The sequence below is a fragment of the Crotalus tigris genome, unplaced genomic scaffold (assembly GCF_016545835.1).
Source record: "Crotalus tigris isolate CLP2741 ecotype Arizona unplaced genomic scaffold, ASM1654583v1 scf7180000017568.13789103, whole genome shotgun sequence".
In the NCBI taxonomy this organism is placed as follows: domain Eukaryota; kingdom Metazoa; phylum Chordata; class Lepidosauria; order Squamata; family Viperidae; genus Crotalus; species Crotalus tigris.
In genome coordinates this window covers 590,497-608,965 of record NW_024096479.1, presented here as the reverse complement: position 1 = coordinate 608,965, position 18,469 = coordinate 590,497, and the positions used below count along the sequence as shown (strand labels likewise).

General features: G+C 37.0%; 1 protein-coding gene and 1 non-coding gene across 2 annotated transcripts in view; both read right to left on the bottom strand.

Moving 5' to 3' along the window:
- Positions 1–17,403, bottom strand: part of NOP58 (NOP58 ribonucleoprotein) — a 37,623-nt gene extending 20,220 nt beyond the window's left edge. Inside the window, exons 1-8 of the mRNA XM_039354632.1 lie at positions 17,231–17,403; positions 15,532–15,608; positions 14,215–14,267; positions 12,364–12,488; positions 7,362–7,498; positions 4,502–4,566; positions 705–839; positions 52–197 (exon numbers count right to left, since the gene is read on the bottom strand). Coding sequence (XP_039210566.1) covers positions 52–197; positions 705–839; positions 4,502–4,566; positions 7,362–7,498; positions 12,364–12,488; positions 14,215–14,267; positions 15,532–15,608; positions 17,231–17,275 — 783 coding nt within the window. The 5' untranslated portion in view covers positions 17,276–17,403. The remainder of the gene's footprint in view (positions 1–51; positions 198–704; positions 840–4,501; positions 4,567–7,361; positions 7,499–12,363; positions 12,489–14,214; positions 14,268–15,531; positions 15,609–17,230) is intronic.
- LOC120313276 lies at positions 12,704–12,792 on the bottom strand. The gene has a single exon (XR_005558104.1). It is a non-coding gene; the product is annotated as a small nucleolar RNA SNORD70 (small nucleolar RNA).
- Positions 17,404–18,469: the final 1,066 nt, after the last annotated feature.

Below are 18,469 nucleotides of genomic sequence, written 5' to 3'. Positions count from 1 at the left end.
TTTTTTTAACCAGCCACTGCTGCTACTGTTCATTTGCCATTACACCATCACCTGATCACAAAGATGCTGTATATTGCTTATATCTTCTTCTGACACTTCAGTCCCCATGGAGATCTCTGCAGCTGCTTTCACTTCTTCTTCCACCTCCTCCGGCAGGATCTCAGACAGATCAGAAGAGGAAACGTTTATTCTGTCTCCTGGGGAGTAAAAATATAAAATAGCAATAAGGACAAACAGCAAACAGAAATTAAGCTGTTAATTAAGCTATAGGTTTGGTGGTACCAAGAGAAGCATGAAAAGGAAATGGAGGAGCAGATGGATGATTTTCAAGTGTTTATGTCTAACAAGGAATTTCTACTTAATAGTTTAGATAAGAATCTATACAGGTAAGAACTTTTCAATAACTAGTCTTGTTTTTTTCATTTCATCCTGCATACAACTGAATTGGAAAATAGAGTAACAGTCTTTATATTTAGAATTTTTCATTGCTTAATTGCTGAAAAAGTCGGCAGAATACAGAAAAAAGTTTTGTTTGTGTAAGAATTGTGTTTATGTAAATAAGAAGAGAAAGTTAGCAATAAACGCATATTCTATAGCAGTTACTGTAGCCTGGGCCTCACAGCTAACAGGAAAACTTGAATAATTTCAGAAATACTGAATAGGTCAGACTGTTCACCATTTGAAGGAGATTAAGCATTACTTACCAATTTTTTGTACGCATTTACAGTATGCTAGATTATCTGTGATAATTTTGCCCAGTTCAGGAAAATGCCACCCATACCATTCTCTACAACGCATAATGTAGTTATTCAATTCTTTGTCCAAGTCATCAAGAAGAGCTGGAAAAGGCAAAATACAGGTTTTAGTTTAGTTCAGTTATACGTTGGAAATACACATTTTTGAAAATAGTATCAGAAAGATTCATATAATGCTTCAATATCTACTTTTTCTTGAAGACTCCTGTGAAACATGGTAATTTAAAGTTATCAAAGGATTTCTGACATATTTACAAAAATATACACCTAGATAGAAAAGGACACCTTTGCTAACATCGTAAGGTGGCCCTAACCTGTGAAGATGGGGAAAAGCTACATTCATATTTTTATCCCTCAATTCAATATCTATAATGGTATGTTGTAATTTCTATATTCCCTAAAAGTAAAGGCTAATTCTGTTTTCCTTCTAAAATGACAATACACATGGCCAGATTTAAAGTTATCTCTTCAAGATGTATCATGCTACAAATTAACCTTTTATGTATTATCTTAGAAGGCCACAATGCTCTGGTTTCAAATACATGTCCATCATCCATGCTGTTCATTAATTATTGTCTATATAGCTTTAGAAGTTATTTTTAGCTTATTAGCTTCTTCAGAATCTCCACCTAATTAAAATCAAAGTATGAATTAATATCTGTATAGAGTTTAACCAATGTAAAGAGCTTCCAAGAATGCTGAAATGTTTTAGAAGTTATGTAGTCTTGTGCTGGAGTGACTTACAATCAAAAAGGTTTTTCTAGCTATGCAGTGTGTCTTATCTCATGTAAACGGCTGCGTTGAGCATAAAGAATCTCTCTCATAATCTAAGAAAAAGCTCTGAAAAAGCTTAATTTGCTTTTCTGAAAAAGATTTAATTGTAACTATGATAAAATGAAGAAACAGGAATTATTTTAAAAGGAATATTAACTGCCAAAAATCTCCCCCAGACCAATCCTATAGTCTAGTAGTATCATCGTATCCTATCTAAGAGGTACTAATAGAATGTAAATTTCCACAAATATTTCTATGCTTCAAAAGAATGATCATATAAATAACCTTTTGTTGATTAACTTTTCAGACTGTTTCAAAACGTGTTTATTGCATAAGCTTAGGCAGATTATTTAAACAGAAATCACATCAAGAATAAAGTTTTTAAAAAAAGGAAAGTAGAAGATAAACTGCTAATAAAACAAAATAAGTCTTGGAGGTTACAGTATTGCTAGTATCTATTTTAAGTTATTTTATCTATTGTTTTTGATCGGTTTCTTAATTCTTCTCCTAAAAACTGTTATTTCAAATATTTGCTCTATAAAGTATTGTAAGGGAATCATTCTTACAGAATTTATTTAGTCTTTTATTATGAATATCTACAGATAGTCCTTGACTCATGATTGGTCACTTAGTGATCATCTGAAGTTACAACAGACCACCCACCCCCAAATGCTACTTACAACATAGTTCAAAGTTAGGGATGCTGCGATGCCCCTTCCCACCTATCATTTTTGCAGGGAGAGCTGATGTGATGCTCAGCTTTTCTACAGACACTGCTTGCCCCATGGCAACCTTGTGTTATTCTAAAAGCAGGTAATGTTGTTGCAAGCCAGTTTTTAAAGAAGGCTCCACAAATAGATCCCCTTACAGACTTTCAACAACAGTATCAGGTTGCAGAATAGCACGAGTTGCCATAAGGCAGGCAGAGTTTGTAGGAAAGCTGAGCCTCTCATTGGTCATGTGGATCTTTGCAAAAAACAGAAAGGTAAGTTGGGTGGTGCAAGGCTTCGAGGCTTACGGAGGATCAGGCTGAATTCTGCAAAGCCCTGGGGCTGAGGCCTGCAAGCGGTTAACAGTCCCTGTAGCTTCTGCGTTAGTGCCAGTAGCTTCTGCTGCCTGGCTTTAGGCTCTCCTGAATGGCTGAGTGGCTTAGCCCCCTCACAGGGTGGCTTCTGCTACTCAGGTTTAGGCTCCCCTTAGCTGGCAAAGTGGCTAGGTAGGAAGCAGTTCTCAGCCGGAGGAACAGGGATCAGATCACAGGGTGCCTCAGAGAGTGGGTCTGGACTTGTGCTAGGCATTCCCCACTGCTAAGGCGCACCATGCTCCACTTAATTACCTCACATTCATTTAACAGCTTCATCAGGGTGGTGGTGATCATTAAGGCAGGCCATCTCACTTAACAGCCATCACTACTTGCAGCCATAATGGTCAGGCTCCATTATAGTTGTAAGTCGCCAGGTAGTCCTCGACTTATAACTGTAATCAAGCCCAAAAGTTTGATTATTAAGCAAGAGGTTTGCCTCATTTTACGACCTTGCCTTAGTTAAGGGAATCACTGCAGCTCTTAAGTTAGTAATATGGTTGTTAAGGGAATCTGGCTTCCTTGTTGATTTTGCTTGTCAGAATGTTGCAAAAGGTGATCACATGACCCTAGGGCACTACAACACTCACAAATACATGCCAGTTGCTAAGTGGCCAAATTTCGATCACATGACCATGGGAATGTTGTAATGGCCGTGTGAAAAATGGTCATAGGTCACTTTTTTCAGTGCTGTTATAACTTTGAACGGTCACCAAACAAATGGTTATAAATTGAGGACTACCTGTATTATCAGTTTCACCATCACAGCAAATTTTCCAATCTTATCTCATTGGCAGTTTCATTTCATTTTCAAAATTTGTTCTCTGTATCTTAGTAGATTGCGATTTTTATTGTTCTCATTTCAAATTTATTTTCCATTTCAAATTTACCAGAATTACTTCCACTAAAAATATCTGTTTATGTTTATTTTTCTGAATCTTTTTATGTATTTCCTTCTTTTGAACTTTTTTTGCATGATCACATCTGCAAAAATGTTATTTTTTTGTAGCATTTCCCACATTTGTTGTTATGGCATCATATACTATCTATAAAACATTTTGTACCAATTTCCCCTCAAATTATAGCTTGCAGTAAATTTGATTTTTTTTCATAGTTCTATTGTTTTACTATGATTACACCTTTGAAGTTTTCCATCTACTTTCTCAAGCAATTTTATTTGTTCCCTCTGCATATATTTCAATGCCCATCTATATATGCTAATAGATGATCTTGGTTTTTTATAAGTTTTTCAAATTCTGCCATCATTCTCAAGATCCCTCCTTTCTTGAGATCAAGTTTTATTCTTCTAAGTAATTTGTAATTATATCAACCATGGTAAATTCCTACTTCCATAAAGATGTTCGTGCTGTTTTTCAGTCTTTAACCGTTCATCCTGTCCTACAATGTCACTAAGCAAGTAGCATTGTGCTGTATCAGCCAAAATTGTTCATTTTATAGCTTGTTCAACTTTAGGGTAATGTCGTGCCATTATACATGGTATTATTTGATAGATTTCTTAAAAGGCTGACAATACAACTTAAGGGATTTCTAAGATGCATTACAATATTAGGTATTATCAAATATTACCAAATCATACACTTAGCCAATTCTACAAAACTATTAAGCAAGCCCCACAAATCTGAACTGAGGGCCTCATCATCAACCTGGTTCCCCTCACATCTCAAGAGCTCTATCATCCTGATGTTGGTACTTGACCACTGAAACCTCTACCACATCATAAGTCAGATATAGCAGGATTGGCAGGATTAACCAGAACAAAATCCAAATTCACCAGTGTCAAGCTAGAGAGTTCCATACTGATTCCAAACTTGCAGACCCTGATACTATAAGTCAAAAACATTCATATTATTTCACTTAAAATTGTACTTACATATTGCTTGGATAATCATTGTATCAACTTTGTCTGGGCTGAACTTCAATTTATATCTTGAGAGGCTAAAAATAAAACATACAAAAGAAATAATTTTGTATACTAACTGGGGACAACACTAATGAAAAATGTATTAATATTTTTATTGAAAAATATTAATTCATTATTAGCATTCCCTGTATTGGAAGCATATATTTGTTAAAAGCATACCACATAGCTATAGGCCAGTCTATGTTTTATCCTGAGATGATGGTTCTAATCCCAGCACATATCAAAAGCCAGAAAACCTGTATAGATTATAGCTATCTCATAGGCATATTCAATGCACCTTTTTTCCTAATAAATTATAGGGACTTTCTCAGTATAAATAAGAGACTAGGCCTTTCTGAAATTTGATAACATGTAGCATTCATGATGGTTCTATAGATCTGCAAAGCTCTAAGTATTTACTAAGTATATACTAAGATTTTACAAATTCTTAGTATAAGAGTCAAGAACTATACACTATTAGTGAAAGAGAATATTAGCCCGGAACATGGGGAGATATTTGAACCCAGGCACTCATATCCATCTTTAAAAACTGTTGATGGGATTGCTTTTATTTTATGCGCTTACTAGTTTGCAGAAAAACGTTAAGTTTAGATCATAACGAAGCTTAACATTTGCCACAAATTTTTTTGCTTCATCAAAAAGGAAGTCTTTCACTCACTACACTGCAGAAACTGATTCTCAAAGAACTTTTGACGTTCATTATTCTCTATACAGTTACCTGTAATTCAATTTCCAAGTTACTGGGTTTGGAGGCATACTCATGTATAGAAGTGAAACTTATATTCTACTTCATATATGATAAGCCAATAGGTAAGACAGAAAGCTTTCCTTAATGTGACACCCTCCAAATGTGCCAAACGCTTCCATCATTTCCAGTCTGTGTTTAATTACTTAGGATTTCATTTTGTTTGACATTCAAGGAATCCATGGCAATTAAAAATACAACTTACAAAATATAAAAATAAAATTGAAATCAAGGCAAAATTCTAAAATCAATACCACTGAAGTCAAAATTCAATTAACAAAAGAAATTTTCCTCAGTGTCACGAATAATGGGATGTCAAACATGCCTCCTTGTGTCTAAATTCCATAACAGGGGACTATGCAGGAGAAAGTCTTCTTCTGTATAACAAATAGACAAGTTTCTGGCAATAAGGGGGCCAGAAGGGCCTTCCCTGCTGATCAAAGTTCAGAACAGAAAGATACTCAGATGGACCTCAGGTTAATTAATTCTTTAAAGACTGACACCAGCAGCTCAAACTGTTCCAAGTGGGCAACTGGGAACCAATGCAGAACTTTCAGTTCAAGAGTCATATGAATCCTGGACCTTGCACAGGTAGCAACCTACCTGCCAACTACAATTTTGAATACTTTTCAAGGGCAGCTTAACATAAAGCATGCTTATGAAGGACTGCTGCTAGTGCATCAGATGTAGCTGTGCAAAAGTGCTCATCACCAGTTTACCATCTATAAATTCTGTTGCAGCTGGGATCCTTGAAGCACTCCAAGGGCACTGACCGCTCTTTTTAGAGGAGAGCAAGCCCATCTGAAACAAGATTCACCTTGATCCAGGTGGTTCAAATCAGCTTTCTCCTTTCCAAGATCACAACTATCTGATTGGATTTAATCTTACCTTGTTCTCCCTCATCCAGCCTGCCATATTTAAGTACGTTAACTGCTTCCTTGGAATATGATGGTATCAAATACAATCAAGAAATCTAAAAGAACTACCATAATTGTAATTTCCTATTTAGTTTTTAGTATAGGTTATTCACCAATGAAACCAAAGCAAGGCCAGCAGAGTATCTCAAGCAAAATGCTGTCTGAAATGGGTCTAGAACAGGGGTGTCAAACTGCCGGCCCACAGGCGGTTACATCATGCATCCAAGAGCCGAGGTGGCGCAGCAGTTAGAGTGCAGTACTGCAGGCCACTTTAGCTGACTGTGTTCAGCAGGTCAGTGGTTCAAATCTCACCGGCTCAAGGTTGACTCAGCCTTCCATCCTTCCGGGGTAGGTAAAATGAGGACCCAGATTGTTGGGGGCAATGTAAATATAAATATATATATATATATATATATATATATATATATATATATATATATATATACACACATACACACACACACACACACACACACACACACACATTGCTTACTGGTGTACACCGCTTAGAGAGTGCTTGCACTTAAAGCGGCATATAAGTCTCATAAATAAATAAATAAATAAATAAATGCAGAGGCCATGCCCACCCCAGCTCCAGCAATGCAAACCAAAAAGGTCATGATATGTCGCAACACGTCACGTGACATGACGAGTTTGACACCTGTGGTCTAGAATAATCAGTTTCACTAAAACACATCTGGAGCTATGAGGCTACCAACTTCTTAGTCACCTCAGCTAGATTGCAGAGTGTTGTATAATTGCAAAAATCTTTCAGGTTCAGGGAGGTGACATTTTTAATTGTAGTCATACAATTGTCTCCTTTTAGAAAATGGGAAGACATTCCTCGCTCCAGAACACATGAACTGTCTCTCATATCCATGAGGCTATCTTAATTAGTCAGGCATATACAGCAAACCAGTAGATGGCAACTTTCATCTCTGCATATATTAGTTCACAATCCTTGGGGTATACTTGCTGAAAAGAATCCATATCAACATGGATACTTTCATCTGGAATCCAAATGAAGATGAATCCAATTAATTACAATTATTGTCTGTTGAGGATGATTTAGAGATTTAATACACCACAGAGACAGCGTCTGAGTTTCAAAAAGCTGATATAGTCATCAAGGATGGGGAAACAATACCTGTGTGCCAATCCTAAACACATAGCTGCCATCTCCCGGGATGGAAGGCCACTGATAAGTCCTTCTATTTGAGTGCGAATGCCCCTCATCAGCTCAGTAACCATTGGACTATGGATGCAACTTAAATTTAGTTTCTCCTGCAGAAATTCAAATTGTATCATTTTGATCAAAATGCACACACTATGGTCAAATGCTGCAAAAATATTTACTGTTCAGTATATAATAAATATTAGTTTGCCTAAGACTAATGCACTACACTCCATACTTCTTCCCAGAGTAGACCATTTTTGCCTTCCAATCTAACTAGCCTTTAAGGCCAATGACAAAGGAATGATAACTGGCAATCCAGGTTGGTCTCCACTGTTTATGTGTTTGCAGCTGCATATATACATGCGTATGACATAAGAATCTACAAACTTCCAGAAAAAATGGCACCATCAGTTCAACCAAGCACAAATCAGACAGACTGATATAAATTTTCATTTTCCCTTTTGTACAAAGTTTATTAAATTAGAACCCTGCAGATAAAGAATGTCATTTTTTTAAAAAAAAATTATCTCTACATAGTACTGAGTAACATGTAAACATTTTATAAACCATAACAAATAACAGGATGGCAGAGAATCATACTTAAAAATGGTAAGATTTTAAGAGCCTGTCTTTCCCATGAGATCCTGCAGAAGAGGCAGGATCAACCAATCATCAATCCAAGTATGTCCTCTGATAGGACCCAGAAAGCTAGCACTGTCGTAGTGATAATCTGCTGGTCTTGAAGATGTGACTGTGTTCTGGATTTGGGGCATCAGTCAGAACCCATGAATTGGCTATAATAATCAAAGTTTCATTGATTTCCAGATGCTGGTAGTTTTTGTTTGTTTTTTGCTATTGGTTTTTTTAAAGCTGTTATTAGCTGCCTAAAATAACTATGAATAATTGCCGGAAAAACAGCCCCCCCGACTACTGGGATTTCAAAGGCTCCTTCCTGTTCGCTGTGCAGGCCGTTGGAGAGGACAATCAATGTCTCTTTCTTCCTTTCTGTTGCTCTCTCAGTTTAATTTCCTTGCCATCGATATCCCTTTTTGTCTTATGCCGTTTTTGTGGTTTTTTTGTGCTGTTTTTAAAATGTTATGTTGGAATATTCATGAGCAGGAAGAGTCATGTGGTAACTCAGTCAGCCAATGTGAAGAAAATGCTACTGAGTCTGTGCAAAAGGGTATTGAGTTAGAAGCTGAATTTTCAGTCTCAGGTTTGTCTCTGTATCTCTCTGTAAGTATTCATTGAGCTATGTTGCTGTAAAGAAGAATGTATGGTATTGTAAATATTTTGATATAAGTACAAAGAAGTTATTTTGAATCAGCTAAATGCAGTCAACTGTGAGAGCTTCTGATTTATTTTTCACCAACAGAGAAATTAAAATTCTCTAACAGGTTATGGGCCCAGAGCTTACTAAGGACTGCATTGTAATTTAAAGCTGGAAGAAATTGCCTGTGTTTAGAAAGTATAAAAACAAGGCAGAATTAGCAGAATGGCTGCAATGGAATTTAAGGAAAACTGTGCCTCGTTCGGGCCAGAAGAATTACATTGCGTGGGCTGCTAAAATGGAATGTTTGCTCAAAGCAAAAGAGCTGTGATATATTGTAGAAAATCCACCACAAGTGTCTGCAGCTGCTGATCAGAAAAGTCATGATCGAGCAATGGCTTATCTAATCTTGAATTTAAATGATGAACAATTTCTAAATGTTGCAAATTTAAAGACTGCAAACGAGATTTGGTTGAAGTTGAGAGCTGTGCACGTGAATGTTTCTGCATGCAATATAGTGCAATTGTCAAGAAAACTTTACAGGGCCTGTTTGCAACCAGGTGAATCTGTGGAACAGCATTTAAATAAAATGCAAAATTTATTTTTGGACTTAGAACAATGTGGGATTAAATTCCCTGAGTCCCAGAAGGTTTTACTTGTGTTGAACAGTTTAGATAAAACCTGGGACAAAGTTTCTGCAATATTTGAGTGTAAAGAAGAGCAAGAATTAAATTTTGAGGCTTTAAAGGCATGTTTGCTTAATGAAGAAGAAAAGCAACATTTTAGGAACAGCCATGAGGAGGTGAAATTCATGAGGAGGGGGTCCAGATTGCAAGTCTCTGGAGAACAAGGAATTGCTACATTTGTGGAACAAACACACATCTGAAAAGGAACTGTTTGCAGAGGAACAATTTGCAGCTAAGGATATTTGTGCAAGCAAAACGGACTGATTTGCAAAAGGAACATTTTGGTGTTGCAAAAGTTTGCTATAGCAACAACAAAGGCAAGTGGCTAATAGATAGTGGGGCAAGTCAAACAATTGTTAATGACTCTGAATTATTTTGCAGGTTTGTTCCAGTAGCAAAAGAAGCTGTGGCTTTGGCAAATGGCCAGAAAGCAAAAGTCATCAGAAGAGGCGATGTAAAAATTCCATATTTGGAATCAAAGTTTACCAATGTGCTTTGTGTACCTGAGATGGAACATAATTTGTTAAGTGTCTCTAATTTAGACAAACAAGGTTCTGAGATCATTTTTGTAAATGGGAAGTGTGTCATCAAAAGGAATGGGAATATTTGTGCAGAAGGCATAAAGGAAGATAATCTATATGCATTGCAGGGACAAAAAGTTCAATGTTCCCATATATTTACGTATGTTGCAGAGCATGATTCGTGCGTTCATCTTCTACATAGAAGACTTGGCCATGCAAGCTTTAAAGTTTTGCAGCAAATGCAAGAGTTTGCAGAAGGGCTAAATTTGAAGGGATGCAAAACATATTTGGACTGTGCAGTATGCAAAGCATCGAAGTCAAAAGCATTCCCAGCTAGTAAATATAGCACAAGACAAACAAAAAGAGCTCTAGAGCTGGTCCATGTAGATCTGGTGGGACCTATGCAAGCCAGTTTGGGAGGAGCAAAACATGCACTGGTAATTGTTGATGATTATAGCAGGTATTCATTTTGCTACTTGCTTAGAGGAAAGACAGAGGTGCTACAACAATTCAAACAGTAGGTAAGTTTTGTAGAGAGAAGGTACAGACAAGTGTGTCAGCTGCAAACTGAAAGAGGTACTGAATTTATGTCAACTAAATTCCAACAATGGTTGGGGCAGTTGGGGATAAGACACAGACATACAAATCCTTACACAGCAACAGAGAACGGTGTAGCTGAAAGAAGGAATGGTGTTTTGCAAACAATGAAAGATTCATTATTAAAGGATTCTGGTATGAGTAGATCTTATTGGGGAGAAGCCATATTGACTGCCAATTATATAGTTAATAGGCTGTGGAGTTCCTCCATTAATAATACTCCATATGCTATTCTATATGGGAGAAAGCCATCACTGGCACATTTGAGAATTTTTGGAAGTACTGCATGGCTACATATTCCGAAGACAATCAGAAGAAAGGGACAGCAAAAGGCAAGAAAGCTCAGGTTTGTGGGCTATGAGCCAGGGTCAAAAGGATATCGCTTTAGCGATGGAAGTAAAAGAATTGTTAATTTCAAGGTCTGCTAATTTTGCAGAACAAAGTTGGGACAGAATTAATGCAAATTCTGGATATGTCTCACTTAATGACGGTGATCTATTTAACAATAACTCATCTAATGATGGAAAAATGATTACTGAAGATATCAATGTTCAGGGAGGAGAGGCTGAACAAGACATGAAGCCAGAAAGACTTGAGACACAGTTAATACCACGTAGGTCAGAATGATGTAATAAAGGAATTCCGCCTGACAGGTATTCTGCCAGCAAGGTAAAGGTTTGCAATGTGGTATGAGCCAAGAAGTTATAGAGGTGTTGGCATTACCAAAAGCTGAACAAGAAAGATGGAAGGAGGCCATGGATAAAGAGATGAAATCCACGGGAGACCATGAAGTATTTAAATCAGTGACTTTGCCACAGGGAACCAAAGCTGTGGGTTGTAAGTGGGTATATAAGAAAAAGGTATTGCCAAATAATGATATACAGTTTAAGGCCAGGTTACTGGCACTAGGTTTTTCACAATTAAAGAATGTGCACTGTGATGAAGTATTTGCGCCAACTGTGAAAAGTGAGAGTATAAGATTAGCACTGGCGTTGGCAGTGGCATATAAGCATAAAATCTGGCACTTTGATATCACAACTGCATTCCTCAATGCTGAGTTAGAGGAAGAAATTTATATGATCCAAGCACCAGGATATGAAATTGCAAAACCTAACATGGTATGTACAGTTGTTGCAAGATTCAAATATTAATGTAAAAGAATCTGTAAAGGTATTTGAAGACAATGCTGCCTGTATAAAAATGGCAACTGGTGACAGGATGAAGAACAGAAGTAAACATGTAGACATTAAGTATTGTAATGTCAGGGGAAAATTGATTAGTTTACATCATTTTCTTCTGAGGATAATTTGGCAGACCTGATGACTAAACCATCGGGTAGTGTTCACTATGGAGAATGTATTAAGTCAATAGGTCTGATGTCTCTTCCTGTCATGAAGGGAGGAGTGTTGGAATATTCATGAGCAGGAAGAGTCATGTGGTAACTCAGTCAGCCAATGTGAAGAAAGTGCTACTGAGTCTGTGCAAAAGGGTATTGAGTTAGAAGTTGAATTTTCAGTCTCAGGTTTGTCTCTGTATCTCTCTATAAGAAGTATTCATTGAGCTATGTTGCTGTAAAGAAGAATGTATGGTATTGTAAATATTTTGATATAAATATAAAGAAGTTATTTTGAATCAGCTAAATGCAGTCAACTGTGAGAGCTTCTGATTTATTTTTCACCAACAAAGAAATTAAAATTCTCTAACATGTTATAAGAATTGTAAACCAACCAGAGATCCTAGGAGTTGAGAGGCATATAAATTTAATAAATTAATTTAATTATGATGTGATGGGCACCCATATGCACTGAATAACTGAATAATGAAATTATTACAGGCCCTTAGTACATGCTGTTATCAGAACATCACTTAGCCTTTTTAATGCAGATATTAGGACTTACCTTGATTACACCTCCCAGTTTGGCATCTGCTACAGCTAGCTGTTCATGGGCATCTTTGGCTACTATTTTCTTTAAGATTTTCTTTAAATTTTTGCTGATTTTGCCTTCTACCAATGCTGTGGATGCTTGAGGAGGAAACAAAAAGATGCAAAAAATCTAGAATTTTCTAAAAGACCCAGCCAGAAAAATGAGCATGGAGTAAAATATATAGTAAGCTCTATCTACAAAATACTTCTGATAGAGAATAATGCACTAATGTTACTAGTTTAGGTAATGAAGTGTTTGCAAGAAAACAGCCAAACTCAGAGAATACCATGGATCACTCACAAAACAGTTCATTTTCTCCGTTGTCTCAGTGGTAGTGACGAAATGTTGCATGCAATCACAGTGATTCAGTTCCACTAACAATACATCATTGACAACAGAAATTGGTTTGAAGACTGCATATTCAGTTCTCAAGCCGCAATCTTTTACTAAATCTAAATACTATACAAATAATGCTGTACTGAATATATCTTATAACAATACATTTTAAAAAATGATAAAGTCACATGGAAATGCTTTGAACACAAAAAGGATAGCAAACATATAGAGCGTGCACTTTCTGTCTCAGCTGCTATCAAGCATCTTTACCCCAAACAAGATAAATACATGCACATGGGACCTCAATCAAGGTCAATGCCATTAGGCACAAAAGAAGGAAAGGCTTGCTTTTTTCAACCAAGTCCTTTGTTTTTAAGTGGAATTTACCTCCTCCTACTGGATAACGAAAAGTAAAATGTTATCTAAAGGGAGATAATCCTATAAAAGTGAAGTTGCTCCTAACATCCAACTCTGCTTGGAGGTTGGAAACGGGTAGCCATTTTATGTCTCACAGTCTGGGTTCAGATACCATGAGACACTATAGTTTAATTGGATTAATGTAACAAAAAGCCTATGGGATTACACTGTGGTGGTACATCAGTGTTTCTCAACCTTGACAATTTTAAGGCATGTGGACTTCAACTCCCAGAATTCCACAGCCAGCATTGCTAGCTGTGGAATTCTGGGAGTTGAAGTCCACATGCCTTAAAACTGTCAAGGTTGAGAAACACTGTGGTACATCGTCTGAACTACACTCTTGGCCAAGATTCAGTTTTTGATTAAACCAAAACATAATGACATTACAAATATGCTGTAGTAGCACCAACCAGTTTATTCTCCCAGGGAGCAACCTTATCCCTTCAAATGTGCACTGGGTTTGCTGCAGATAATGGAAATTATACTCCAAAACATCTGGAGGAAAACAAGTTGGAGAAGCATCACCTTTAAAAGGTGAGAATGCTTTTAATTATATGAAAATGGATTTTCTACCCTTGCATACGTTATATTTACTGATGTGTATACTAGCAAATGTGAAAATAGTTGAAGTGCACATGTACCTTTTAGAACATTATTTACAAAATTGGACATTTCCAAGGACGTAAGTAAAGCTATACAAAGCTTGCAAACAGAGTCATTATATAAACTTTGCAAGAAAGGAAGAAAGGAAAGAAGGTAGGGTGGCAAAATTACTGAATATGGCATAGGTTAGATGCTATTTCCAAGTCCAACTTAAAGCAGTAAATTTAGATTATAAAAACTTTATCCTCCTCACACCTAATCATTGATCACACTCATTGGAGCTGATAAGAACTGGAATTCAACACCCCAGATAGCCAGCACTTCTCCTCCTAACTGAAGGACCATTAAATCACTGTTTCTTCTATGATAACTTTTGCATCCCTGAAAATTACACTCAATGTCTGGAATCTATTTTAAGATAACACTATCCTTAAAAGTGACCAATAACCTTAACTGTAAAAGCATTACCTGCAAGAGCTTCTGTTGTGTCTTGAAACTTCTCGAAATGTTTCAGTTTTACACTAAATAAAAAAAAATCAATGTTTTTGCAACAATCATTAGGACCTGAGGAATTGCTACCAATTATAAACATTTTTCAGGAAATTCAAAAAGTGATATGCATGTAATCTCTGGCTTTTAAAAAAACAAAAAACAAAAACACCAGTCCATTAGGTCAATGTTTCCTATACAAAGAGAAAAGTATACTTTAAAAGATTTTGATTCAGGTGTTAACTAACTTTTAGGCAAGTCATCCACCCATCTAATAATGACATGAAGTCTTCATTTACTAACTGCCTTGGAAAATAACCATTAGCAGTTTGGACAGTGAGGAAAAAATAACAGTGACCAACGGGCACATTTACAAACTCTGATTCACCTCTTCTGCAGTCACATAGCCAGTTAGTATGCATTGTCCAGTATAAAATGTAAGCAGCTGAAGTCACATGATTTTTCACTTAGTGACCATTTGCTTAACAATAGAATTTTTGGTCCCAATTGTGGTTGCTATAAGATTACCTGTATAGCCTACTTTATAGGATAATATGTAACAATTACAAACATAATGGACACAAAATATAAAAACATTTATATACATATATTGTATATAAACATGAATTATATAAAATTATCTATAAGTTAGGCGCAACTAGTTCATTAATCAAGTCTATTACTTCCTACTTATTCCTAACTAATCTGTATCATACAAATCCTGCTTTACTTCAGCAAGCCTTTTTGTGCAGTTCTTCTGATATCTAAGCTTAGTGGTCATTCAGATTTTTGCAACTCAGATCTGATAGTCCTAATTACCATAGTGCTGCAGAATTAAACATAGCATAAACCTAAGTCTTAGAATGAAATTGCTTTACCACTCATTCAAAAAACTCTAAGCGGCTAACAATGTCAATCTAGTTGTCAGATTTTTTTTTATTCAGTTGCAATTTAACAGTTTACAAATGCAATAAAACAAAAATAGAGAAATACAAAAAGAAAAAACACAAAACATACAATGCCAAACTGTAAGGCATCATAATGCAAATTCCCATCAGAAAAGTTCAGTGTTTACCATCTTCTGGAAGATGACCAAGACATAATAATGACAATAGGTTTATTACTTAGTTGATTTATAGATGGTTTTTCTATCAATGAGAAAATGACTTAGTGTTTTATATCCTGTATTCAAGAATATAAAATAGTTCCAGAAACCCCATACAAAAAGATCAAGACAGACAAAAAAAAAACTAGTGGCCATGCTCTTGCAATATTAATTACTACTACTTTACTTACATTTTATTAGCTTTTTCAGGTGTTTCAAACTCTTTCCATAAGTTATCAATTTCTTGAAGCTTTTTCTCATTTAGAACCTGCGGCAAAGATAAAGACTAATGAAATATATGCAATATTTGGCAACAAAATCTGTCTTATTTGTCACTATGAAAAATTAAAAATGTGAAACTATACCCCAAACTTTGTGTAAAAAAAATGAATGCTAGGTCTAATTTATGAACTCTATATCCATGTCACTTAACTTTTCCAATTTCAATTAGAATAAAGTCCAGTGGGAAGTTATAAACCTTTTTACTAATGTTTATTTAACTGGTTTATAGATGATTATTCTATGAGTAACAAGGTAATATATTTTATATTCTGCTATTCAAAGTTACAATTTTGGAGCCAACTTTATGAACCACACTTAAAATTATAGTTTACCAGTAGAGGGATGGGACATAAACTAAATGAATACAGTAACAGAGTGCAAATACTCCTGCCTCAGACAAGGGCCTTTTTTGGAGGAGGGGGGGGAGGATGTTCCACCAAGCAGTCCATTACTGAGAAATTAAGTGTCACCAAGGATGTCTATGGAAATTAAAAAAGTATTCAGATTCAGTTTCAATACAAAATGAGCCCCTGATAAATAATATTGCAAGAGAAAGATTAGTTTATGAGCATTATTTCCCTGGATGAGGAGAGAGTTTCAAGAGATGTTTCCCACTGGAATTGAACTGGTGCCAGCAGCCAGATTATTCTTCACTAGAACACTGAGAAGACTCAACCAGCCTAGAAAATGTTAATTTATCAGTAGTGGGGGGACAGTAAACATCTAATGCTTCACATGCGTTCCAGGCATTCACATTTTCAGTGTCCAGATCCTTCTGAGTTCAGTCTAAAATACATCCAAAATAGATCCAATTTACTCCGAAGACCCATTTTCCTTGCAACTTTTCAAATTCCTTGCAACTTTTCCCAGCATGCATAAGAATCCATACAATTCACCAGAATGAATTGGCAATAGAACAGCAGGAACTGTAAGGCTAAAGAAAAAAGCACACAAAGCACTAAGCTGCATGGGAAAATTTCTGCTGCATATAATGCAGGTTTTCTTTTTTTTTTTTTACAAAAATAGTTCGTTAATCAATTCTTTTCTCTTTTTTGGGAAGCAAGCATACAAAACGTCAACATTCCTTTCCGGATTAAGAGCAACTGCCTTAAAATATATAATTCAATGTCCAGATAACCAACTGGACAAAGATACAACCAACCAGGTTTAGCGCAATTGTATGCCTCCAAGTTATAACAGCCTTTCATCACTAGGGGACGCAACTCACATCAAACCCAGAAATGCATTAACTAGGAATGTTCCAAAACTTGTCCCCCCCCCGTCTTTTAGCAATTTGTCCTCCTCCCCCCCCCCGGCAAAGGAGAAAGATGATCCGTTGCTCCACGACCATAAAGTAGACAGGACATCGCCAATCAAATTTCGGGGGCATTTTAAAATGGAGTCAAAAAGCTTGAGACGGCTGCTTATCTAAAAGTGGTCAGCATTTCTTTCAAGTTGCTAACACAGTAGGAAAAGGGAAGTTAATTCTTTCCGGAAAAATCTAACACTATAACTCCCGCCATTCAGCCGCAGCAGAGGCGAAATGGCCTTCTGCTTTCTACTCCCGCCATCAGCCACGAGCCCAGGAACACGTGCTGCCATCCTCACCTTGAAAATGGCGTATCCGGCCGCTGTCTCAAATAAAACCAGCATCGCTGCGGCGGGATAAGCCCAGCTGCTGCTCCCCGGGAAAGAGCGAGCGCGTGGCAAAAGAACGCGGGCGAGACAGAACACGCACTGCAAGGAAACGCGCCGCACGGCCGGAAGGCGCTGCTCACTTCACCCGGAAGTACTTTTGATGGCCTGCCGGAAAGCCGAACGGAGGAGGAGAGGGCGGGGAAAGAGAGCTAACCTTTCACTTTTTGAAGCAGTGGGGCTCGCTACCTGATTTCGCCCCATAAGCGTCCGTGCGACCTGAGGGGAGATCCTTGCAACTCATAGGCTTCTTTAGATTTCAGTAAAAGTTGTTGAGGAGATTTTTTTTTTGTCTGCGTTTCTGTATATTTTAAACCTGGACCTAAAGTAAATATTGTAAACTATAAATTGACCAAGATGTCTACTTCAGTATTTGCTTCTTAGCAAACAGGAACTAAGCTTTGCTATAACAGCTATAATTCATTGCAACAATAAATATATCGATCATCTTTGTGATAAAACAAAATCTTTATATGGTTTTGTCACCAAAAAGCCAATTAAGAGAACTATGCTTGGAGGCAAAAAGACATAATAAGCCTGCACCCTCGTTAATTAGTTTGGAGTAGGGTCTCTTTCTATTTAATATTGTGAAATTTAGAATATAAAAAACATGTCATAACAGCTATGTTAGACCTGGAAGTAATGAAAAATGTAATGGTTTTACATCATAAGCTTTTTGCATCATTCTTGCAAAGATGTTAGATAATCTTTAGCCAAAAAAACCTGACCGAGACCACTTTGGTATAGAGCACAGGTCGGCAACCTGCGGCTCTGGAGCCGCATGCGGCTCTTTGAGCCTTCCCCTGTGGCTCCCAGCCTCCTCTGCCTTTGCAGAGAGAGACAGAGACAGAGAGAGGCAATTGCACTTCCCTGCTTCTCTCTCTCTGTGTGTGTGTGTGTGTGTGTCTGTGTGTGTGTGTGTTTTGTGTGTGTGTAAAAGAGTGCACTCACAGTGTTCTCCGAGCAGCTGAAAAGCTTTCTGGGCAGAGCTCCTCCCTTTGCTGCGTCTCTGAAGGAAGCAGGAAGCAGGAAGGGCAGGAGAGAGCTAGCTAGCCCAGCTAGGCTGACTCAGGAATTCTGGGAGTTGAAGTCCATTAGTCATAAAAGAGACGAGGTTGCCTACCCCGGAGGTTGTTGGACAACAGCTTGAAG